The sequence below is a fragment of the Lathyrus oleraceus genome, chromosome 7 (assembly GCF_024323335.1).
Source record: "Lathyrus oleraceus cultivar Zhongwan6 chromosome 7, CAAS_Psat_ZW6_1.0, whole genome shotgun sequence".
Taxonomy (NCBI): Eukaryota; Viridiplantae; Streptophyta; class Magnoliopsida; order Fabales; family Fabaceae; genus Lathyrus; species Lathyrus oleraceus.
Window position 1 is genome coordinate 307,333,435 of NC_066585.1, and position 10,547 is coordinate 307,343,981.

Here is a 10,547-nt window from a genome sequence, read left to right on the forward strand (position 1 = left end):
ACTTCACAGTTTCAATCAAGAAGACACACTCTTGATCTTGCTTCAAAGCTTTGATCAAGAAGACAAATCAGTCCAATTCAATCATCTATGGATGACTTGAATGACCTACAGACACAAACCCTAGCTCTCTCTCTAAATTTCGCTCAGTCTTGGTTGTGTGTACAATCAGGTTTTCTAAGTCCCTTTTTATAGAAACATTGGACAGCTTGAAAACCCTAAATATATTTTCCAATTAAATCTTTTCATATCAACTGTAAAGATCTCCTTGGAAAATATATTTTCCACCAATTGTGCAATCACTAAACACCAAACATTCATACTGAATGTTCTGTGTACAGGATGTCATGACATCGGGTCTGACATCTGGAAAAATCCTGCATAATCCATTTTCCTTTTATAACAGGTACAGCCATATCAGTTACCATGACAATGAATATGTCAACTGAAACAATTATGCAGCATATGTCTTCCAATTTAGCTCCAGCAGGTACATCCAATATCAGAAGCCTTAGCATTGTAAGTGGCATTCTGAAACAATCCTGCTTGCATATGTTCTTCAACTCTAGCAGGTACATAGGATATCTCATGTTAAGACATCACACATAACATCTTGTGAACACTCTTTGTTTTACCAAAATTGCTGCCAACTCTTAGAAACATCAAACTCCCCCTTTGGAAAATTTTGGCTAAAACATATATCTGTCCTTTTTGTTCACAAGGCAAACCATCAGTAGTTAAACCACTAAACAGTAGTTTAATCAATAGCAGAAGCAAAACAATTACTAGCTATGGCTACTAGTAATACACACATGCACAAGGGTACTTCTCCTCCCCCTAAAACTTTGCAACAATCAACAGAATTACTAGTTATGGATGCAACTACTAAGACACACAAATGCACAATGCACCAGGGTACTTCTTCTCCCCCTAAATCTGTGCATTCACCAAAAACAGCTATTGTAACTCCAGCACCTGTACCAGCCAGAATGTCACACTAACATCTGCTATAACATTAACACCTGTGCACCTCTTCATCAGTACCTATGCACCTCTTTCAATAATAGATGTACTTCTGTTCAGCCACAACCAACTTCCACATCAAGCACTTCTCCCCCTTTTTAGTCAAAATTGACCAAAGGTGACCAATCAGACAAAATAAATGTCTATTAGTCTAGCAGAGAAAGTTAAAACAGATGTTATAACATTAAGCATGTTAAAACAAAAATTCAGGAAGTACACAACATCATTATACACAGCAGACAGCTGAGATAATGAACAAATCCAAGGAACTCATTAAGAGCCCTAAATATTACAAAACAGGCATCATGAGGACTGCCACAAAATACAAAAACAGAAAGAACATCAGCTTTCCACACAACAACACCTTCCAGCTTCCAGCACCCCTCCAATACAGGCAGGAACCATTAATCAGAAGAAGAGGTATCTTTTTCACCTTCATCTTCATCTTCAGCTACACCTTCAGAGTCTTCTGAGCTTTCAGAACAGGATTGGGATCTTAGATTTGATTCCTTTCCAGCCTTTTCTCTGTCTTCCCTTTCCATGCTACATATGAGAACTTCTAAAGCTTCCTTTCTGGTCCTGGCCACCCTTATACCATCTTCCAATTCTTTGCAGGTCTCTTTCAGTTGGTCAATCAAGCTTCCTTTAGCTGTAGACTCCCTTCTACCAGATATCATGACATCCTTGACATGACTTCCTTCAAACAGCTTGTAATGGATGGACAGAGGGGTTTTCCTCCTGCTTGGAATGTCACTTGTCCTCAGGATTCCTGGTTGTTGACTCAGGATAATGCCACAAATAAGGGAAGGGAAGGCAATAGGTAACTTTACAGCATTTGTAGAAGCATGTTTAATGGTTTGTTCAAATATGAACTTGCCAAAATCATAGTTAACCCTTGCTCCAATGGCATGAATGATTCTTCCAAGATTGATGGAGATAGTAGAGGCATGATTAGTAGGAATCCAGTTAGCTGAGCCAATCTTGTGCAAGATGGCATATTTAACACTTAGTTTTCCAGCTGATAAGTGATTTCTACTAGGCCATTCCTTAACTTGGCCAGCTGTGATAGTCCTACAGACCTCATTGTCTGTGGTTTCTAAGTCTACTCCTCCATCCATTCCCCTTTCTAGGAACTTGTTGATGACATTTGGTGAGAATTTTACACATTTTCCTCTTACAAAAACTTTGCAAAACTCCCTGCTATTCTTATCATGAATATCCTCAGGGATATTAACAATAAACTCTTTAATCAGCCCCTCATAGCATTGGGGTAGAGTTGCCACAGTCTTCATGAGTCCAGCATTTTTGATCAACTCAATAACCTCCTTTACCTCTACAGCTTCTTGACCCGGTTCTCTTTCAATGGCTACTCGTCTCTGAATGACATATTTCCACTTTGCTGCTCCATCTTCCAAATGAAAGGAGATATTGTCTAGATGGATAGTAGCAGCCTTGCTAGGAAATTTCTGAACTGCCTGCCTTTTTGCAGGAGAGATGTCTGGGACATCATCTTTAACATTCTCTTCAGAATCAGAGCTGTGTCTCTCTTTTCTTTTTCCAACCTCAACCTTTCTCCAGGGTTTTGAGGGTCCTACTCCTGCAGTTTTCTTCACTCTAGCAGCTCTCATTTTGGCCATACTTTTTCCTTTCTTACTTCTCAGTTTTTCAGCAACGCTAGGTTTAACCAGATGGACCAAAGGATCATCTTCTCCTTCAGTGCTTTCTTCCTCCAGGTCAATAATATTTTCTTGAGGCACATTTTGTTTCTTGCTAGGTAGGGTTTTACCTAGAGAGCAAAGCCCTTCAGCAGCCACCTCTTTTTCTGATCTAGATGAATCATCATCTTCATCAGCATGAGGTTTTCTCTCAGGAGAAGGTTCCCTTCTGGGCAGAGGGGTAGAGACCCCTTCAACTATATGTCCTTCACTCAGTATTCTAGTAACCAGTCTCCTTATAGCGCAATCAGTGTAATGCATGTCTTTAGGAAGAAAGGAGTTACCAGAGGTATTACCTTGCTTATCTCCAGCATTGGAGGCGGTACCTGTGGTGTCGCCAGGTATCATGCACAGAGGAGTGACATCCATTACATCTTCATCTCCAAACCCCATAGATGGATTCTTCGCATGTTGGGAGGATTTGGAACCAGATGATGAAGGATGTTGAGACATGGTGTAGGACTTTTGAGGAAGGTTTCTTTGCCCTGGCTGAGCTTGTCTTAGAAGTTGAATGGAAATGGAAATTGCTGAGTTTAGGTAGCGTGTGCTGAGGGGATAGATACTGTTTTCAAAGTTTGGAAATGATTTATCATTAATGTGGCTCTTTCTTTTAAAAGGGAAAACATTAATTTTATTTCTTTTATTTTTTTCTTTCAATTTCCAAATCCCTAATTTCCCTTCCTCACATACATTTTTTTTCAAATTTCTTGCCAATTCTAGTCCATGCTTTAGACTTCTGAATTTGTCTTCCACAAATTTCCAAATGGAGTGATAATAGCTAGACCAGTACTTTGTCCATCTATGTTGAATCTGATTTTTGGACCTGGCTTCAGTATTCAGGAAGTCATAATACAATGTTGTGACATCCTGAGTGGCATTGTATGCAATCAATAATAGGTTCATCCAACCCAGTCGAGCCCACCTGCTATCATCTTCCATACCTTTCACAGGTGTTGTCCATATCTTCTCCATATTGTCTTTGGCCTTTTTGCACAGAGTCTTTTGTGGCTTGGTCCCTACAGTTCCATTCTCCCTGTGACTGGTCAAATGTCCACCTGTTTGTTCTAACCTCTTAGTTATTTGAGCCATCATGACCTTTTCTCCCTTGGGCTTCTGGTGTGATATCTTTGTGTGACCTTTTCCCAGACCTTGTTTTTCATCACTCTTAGGGGCATCTGTACTCACCCAATACTTTAAGGGACAATCCAATTGAGAGCTCCATATGTAGAAATTGTCTTTGGTCCTGATTCCTCTCATAATTACTTCACTTTTTGTGTCCAGGATTAGACATTTAGTTTTGGTGAAGTTAACATTCAGACCTTGATCACATAGTTGGCTAATGCTTATGAGGTTTGCAGTTAAGCCTTTGACTAATAGAACCTTGTCTAGTCTAGGTACTCCAGAGCAATCAAGTTTACCTGTTCCCTTGATTTCACCTTTTGCTCCATCTCCAAAGGTTACATGTCTTATAGTATGATGTAGATCAGTCAGCAGGTCTTGGTTTCCAGTCATGTGTCTAGAGCATCCACTATCAAGATACCATTCTTCCTTGGCTGAGATTCTGAGAGGGGTACGGGCTATCAGTCCTGTAACATTGTTCTTGGGGACCCATTGTTTTTTGATGATGGGTATGTGATGTTTGGGCCTGAACTGATAGTGATCCTGATGTTGAGCAACCTTAGGATAGCCATACAGTTTATAGCAGAAGGGCTTTAGATGACCAAATTTCCCACAGTAATGGCATCTCCATCTTTGGTGTTTTCCTTTCAACTGCTTTCTCCTTTCGTACTGTGACATATTATGTGACATCACAGGTTTTTGAATGCACCTACATTTAGTTTTAGGCTTGACACCTGAGTTACTGCTCTCAGGTTTTGAGTTATTATACCCAATGCCAGATTTGTCTCTTGTTATTTGTCCAATTTGAAGAATCTTGTCTAAGGAATCAGACCCATTGCTTAACATTCTTACATACTTGGTCATCTCTTCTAATTTAGAATTTTGAAACATGACTTCAGTTTTCAATTTTGAGATGATTTTTGCATGGTCTGCCTTTTCACTTTCCAGCTGTGCTATCTTCTGATTCTCAGCTTGTGGATTTTTTTCTAGCTTGGCATTCAGAGCCACTACTTCTGTTTGTAACTTGGAGATGATTTCCAAGTATTTTATCTTCTCGTTCTCAAGTTGAGTAATTTCCTTCTTCAGGCTATCAACCTGTTTGCACAGCTCTACACTTTTTTGACACAACTGTTTGTAGGTAGATGCCAATTCCTCAAAGGTCACTTCACCATCACTTGACTCTTCATCAGATTCCCATCTTCCTGTCAAGGCAGTCACTAGATTTGCAGCCTCCTCTGTATCACTCTCATCCGACCATGTGACAGCAAGGCTCATCTTCTGCTTCTTAAGGTAGGTACCACATTCAGACCTGATGTGTCCATACCCATCACATTCATAGCACTGAACCTCTTCTCCTTCTTTGGGCTTCTCATCTGCTCTTGCTTTTCCAGCATTGTTGGATTTACTGATGTCAGACGAGATGTTCTTGACATTTGCCTTGGATCTGTCATCCATTTTCTTTAACAGTCTGTTAAATTGTCTCCCCAACATTGCAACTTCATTGGCCCATTCCACATCTTGACTGTTTTCCTCTTCTGTGTTGGAAACAAAGGCAATGCTCTTGGTTTTTTTTCCAGTTCCCTCAATCAATCCCATCTCAAAGGTTTGGAGGGAGCCAATTAACTCATCTACCTTCATGTTGGAGATGTCTTGAGACTCTTCTATGGTAGTCACCTTCATTGCAAATCTCTTAGGGAGTGATCTAAGTATTTTTCTCACCAATATTTCATCTGTCATCTTCTCTCCCAGGGCTCCTGATGCATTATCTATCTCAAGGATACTCATGTGAAATTCATGAATGTTTTCATGTTCTTTCATCCTTAAGTTTTCAAACTTGGAGGTGAGTAGCTGGAGTCTACACATCTTTACCCTAGAGGTACCTTCATGAGTGGTCTTGAGAATGTCCCAAGCATCTTTGGCCACTTCACAGTTATTTACCAGCCTGAAAATATTCTTGTCTACACCATTGAATACTGCATTCAAGGCTTTAGAGTTTCCAAGAGCAAGATCATCCTCCTCCTTGGACCATTGTTCTTTAGGCTTCTTTTCAGTCGTGGCTTCTCCTTCTTTAGTGACTACAGGGTGCACCCATCCTGTCAAGACAGCTTTCCAAGCCTTGTTATCAAGGGATTTTAAAAACGCTACCATTCTAGGTTTCCAATAGTCATAGTTAGAACCATCCAGGATTGGTGGCCTATGAACAGATCCTCCATCTCTTTCCATTGTACCAGAAAGTATAGCCCCTAGATCTCACCCAGAACCAGAGCAGGATGCCTGCTCTGATACCAATTGAAATTCTGGTATCAGATATAAGATGTCAAAGTTAATGTCACGACAATGATATCTGGTTATAAACAATGGATAAACAGAAACAGAATGGTAAAGCAAATAACACAAGCAATTGTTAACCCAGTTCGGTGCAACTCACCTACGTCTGGGGGCTACCAAGCCAGGAAGGAAATTCACTATAATAGAATTCGTTCAAAGACTATCCGTACACTTCACCAAGTTACAGTCTTTATCACCTAATCTCTACCCATGCAATTTCTACCTAAGCACTCTTAGATATGAGAACCCACTCACTTCCCTTACAATCACACACCCGTGATTGATTACAATAATCCCTTGTGAAAAGAAAATACTTTTCAATTACAATATTCTTGATTTTACTTCACAGTTTCAATCAAGAAGACACACTCTTGATCTTGCTTCAAAGCTTTGATCAAGAAGACAAATCAGTCCAATTCAATCATCTATGGATGACTTGAATGACCTACAGACACAAACCCTAGCTCTCTCTCTAAATTTCGCTCAGTCTTGGTTGTGTGTACAATCAGGTTTTCTAAGTCCCTTTTTATAGAAACATTGGACAGCTTGAAAACCCTAAATATATTTTCCAATTAAATCTTTTCATATCAACTGTAAAGATCTCCTTGGAAAATAAACAAATCTGGTTGATATCCCTGATAGATTGCGCCAGCTAGCCATATCTCCAATCAACCAATGATTGCCACCAATTGTGCAATCACTAAACACCAGACATTCATACTGAATGTTCTGTGTACAGGATGTCATGACATCGGGTCTGACATCTGGAAAAATCCTACATAATCCAGTTTCCTTTTATAGCAGGTACAGCCATATCAGTTACCATGACAATGAATATGTCAACTGAAACAATCCTGCAGCATATGTCTTCCAATTTAGCTCCAGCAGGTACATCCAATATCAGAAGCTTTAGCATTGTAAGTGGCATTCTGAAACAATCATGCTTGCATATGTTCTTCAACTCCAGCAGGTACATAGGATATCTCATGTTAAGACATCACACATAACATCTTGTGAACACTCTTTGTTTAAAATTGTTGCCAACTCTTAGAAACAACAAAGGCAAAAGGGTAATTATACACATAATTATTATCACAGAAGGACTTGTCAGATCACATGACATTTTTCGTGTCTTGGGTAGCAGTGATGTGTTGCTAGATACCGCTCACTATTTATTATGTTAAATACGTGATTTAATATAATTGCCAACGCCGCGAAAACCTATCGGGTCACACACAAAGGACGGATTGATGAGAGATAGAGTAATTAAGGAATATTGTAATGTACGGTTTCCTTAAGTGAATTATAGAACATCGTAAGGTACTGTGTACTTAAGTAGAATACGAAATATGGTAAGGTACCAAATACTTAAGTGATTTTGGCATATTATGAGATATGGGCCAGATACACTTAAGTGGGCTTTTTAGCTTGAAGCCCACACAAGTGGTTCTATAAATAGAACCCTTGGGTAGAAGCATGGTAACTAAGGCTTGCAATTTCGTTTCTCTCTCTCTCACTAAAAGCCTTCATTCGTAGCAGTTAGCACTGAGATTGAAGGAATCCGTTCGTGTGGACTGAGTAGAGACGTTGTCATCGTTCAACATTCGTGATCGCCACAAGAGGTAACGATTCTATCACTGATCATGCCCATTCATAAGGATCACTAAATGGAGAAAAATTTTAAAATTCCGCTACGCCTTGGATGGCAATTCTCCTTCACATAGTTGCTGGTGATGCTACAGAAGGCATTGCCTTGGCTTGTGCTACACCTTGCAATAGTTTTGCTGGCAAGATTGAACCAATGCATTGAATTAGTCTGGCTACAAGGTCAAGGGGTGTCAACTGCTGATTCCTTAAGATGGTTTTGTTGTATCAATGTATATTTTGCACAGCTAGTTTGATTCTTTTTATTTGATGCAGGTAAGGCCAAGTTAAGCTGGAAATTATCCAAGGTTTGCATGGTCTCCACTGGCATTGATTTAGCAGGTGGTCATTCCTACCCAATCCATGATGTTGTTTGCAATTTCATTCTTATACTTGGAGTCATGAATACTACAGCAGGCTCACCATTGTCTTCAAGTGAAAATGGAAAAAGCAAGGTGGTCATAACCCTTCCGTTGGACATCTCTGGTGTGACATGTTGCTGGCTGCTGTGAGACCACAGTTGTAGAATGCTTTCCAAAGTGAATTCAATGCCAAGTTCAAGTGAACTATATTGTCCAAATAACCATTGTAAGTGTAGCATATGATCCTGTGGTTGTGGTATCTTGTTTATGGAAATTGAAATTCTGGTATCAGATATGAGATGTCGAAGGTAATGTCACGAAACTAATATCTGAACAATATAAACAGGATAAAAGATAAAGAACAGTAGTACAAGTGACAACAGCAATTGTTAACCCAAATCGGTTCAAACTCACTTTCGTCTGGGGGCTACCAAGCCAGGAAGTAAATCCACTAAACATAATTAGTTCAAAGACTCTCACTAAACAACTTCAAGTTACAGTCTTTTCACCTAATCTCTACCCGTGTGACTTCTATTTAAGAACTCTTAGATTTGAGATCCTACTCACTCCCCCTCAATCACAACAGTGATGTAAAACAAATATTACAATGAAAGAAGACACTCTTCAAGAACACATACTTGATCTTGCTTAAAAGCTTCAACCAAGTAAACACACACTCATGCTTCAAAGCTTAGAGTGGACAAATTACAACTCAAAAGTCAGTCCAATTCAATCATCTATCGATGAATGAATGGCTCACAATACACACGACCACACAAGACTAAAACCGTTATTCTTTCTCACTATTTCGTTTGTTATATCTTGTGTGTTAAAACCAGGTTTTCCATGCCCTTTTTATAGAAGCGTTTGGCTGGGCTTGAACATCATAAAACCCTAAAACTATTTTCCATTTGTATCTTCTTATGACAACTGATTATATCTTGTTGGAAAATAAGTCAATCTGGTTTTAATTACTGATTGAATGGCGCATTCAATCTTCACATCAATCACACATAAATTAACATAAAACGTACAATCATACAATACATCACATTCAGACTGAATGTTTTGTATACAGATGTATTGACATCGGGTCTGACATCTCAGCAAAATCCTGCACATCCACATTTTAAACACCCTGCAGGATCCTGTTATCTTATGTCAAGACAACACTTGTGACAACTTGTGAACACTCTAGGTTTTACCAAAATTGATGCCAACACATAGAACCAACAAACTCCCCATTTGGCAAATTTTTGCTAAAACATACATCAGACCATTTGTTTCACAAGAGAATAATCACATAATCAGTTTAGCAGCAAAAGTAATAAAACACACATTACTAGCTAAAATAGCAACTAGTAAACACATATTAAACACACATGCGCTTGTGCTCCTCCTCTCCCTCAGTCTGCTCAACACAGACATCACCTTCAACATCACTTGTAACATACACCTCCCCATCTGACATCACCTTCAACATCACCTATTCTAAACAGATTATCTCCAACATACATCATCTTCAATAGCATCTGTCATCTGTTTATAGTATAGCATAGTTACTACTTTAGCTACTTCTCCCCCTTTTTATCCAAAAGAGACCAAAGAGACAAAATAAATGTCTATTAGTCAAAGAGAATGTCACACAAAATGTCAATGCAGATTGTTAAGTGTTACAGATCTCAGAACACACACAACTATACAAGCTGAAATAAAAATCCAGAAAAAAACCAAAAAGAACCCAGAAAAAATACATCAAGGCATCAGAACATGATTGCCAAAAGAACCACCAGAACATCCATCACAGCACACCATCAGAAGAGTGGGGGACAACTTCAACAAAACTAGTCAGAGGAGTTTGCATCTTCATCAGCATCAGAACCAGAACTGCCACTTGATTCATCTTTAGATTCAGACCTCTCACTAGAGGTTTGGGCTTCTGTTTCCTTGGCCTGTCCAACATTATCTCTATCAGCTTGCTCCAAGCTTTCAATCAGAGCCTTCAAAGCTTCCTTCCTGGCTTTTGCTACCCTTATCCCTATATCTAATTCTTTACAAGTTTCTTTCAGTTCAACAATAAGACCACCTTTTGAGGCTGGCTTCTTCACAGCAGATGTCATGACAATGTCTTCGACATGGCTGCCTTCAAATAATTTGTATTGAACTGATAGAGGAGGTTTTCTTCTACTAGGAAGATCATTTGTGCTCAGAATTCCAAGTTGCTGGGTCAGGATAATCCCATAAATCATTGAGGGAAAAGCTATGGGCAGCTTCACTGCATTTATAGAAGGATGTTTGACAATTTGTTCAAACATAAATCTACCATAATGGTTTTGTTATATCAATGTATATTATGCAC

At 39.2% G+C, this 10,547-nt stretch overlaps 1 protein-coding gene across 1 annotated transcript; it reads right to left on the minus strand.

Annotated features, from left to right (window-relative positions):
• Nucleotides 1-1,424: 1,424 nt before the first annotated feature.
• On the minus strand, nt 1,425-3,188 carry LOC127103566 (uncharacterized). The gene is made up of 2 exons (XM_051040817.1): nt 2,100-3,188; nt 1,425-1,703 (listed from the first exon to the last, which is right to left on the minus strand). The coding sequence occupies exons 1-2, from the start codon at nt 3,186-3,188 to the stop codon at nt 1,425-1,427; spliced, it is 1,368 nt and encodes a 455-aa protein (XP_050896774.1).
• Between the last annotated feature and the right edge of the window lie 7,359 nt (nt 3,189-10,547).

Excerpts from the sequence above, each read along its gene's own strand:
- LOC127103566 (XM_051040817.1), bottom strand. The coding sequence starts at position 3,188 with ATGTCTCAACATCCTTCATCATCTGGTTCCAAATCCTCCCAACATGCG. Across the intron at positions 1,704-2,099 it reads TAGAAACCACAGACAATGAG|GATGTCATGATATCTGGTAG; the intron begins GTCTGTAGGACT and ends AGTCATGTCAAG.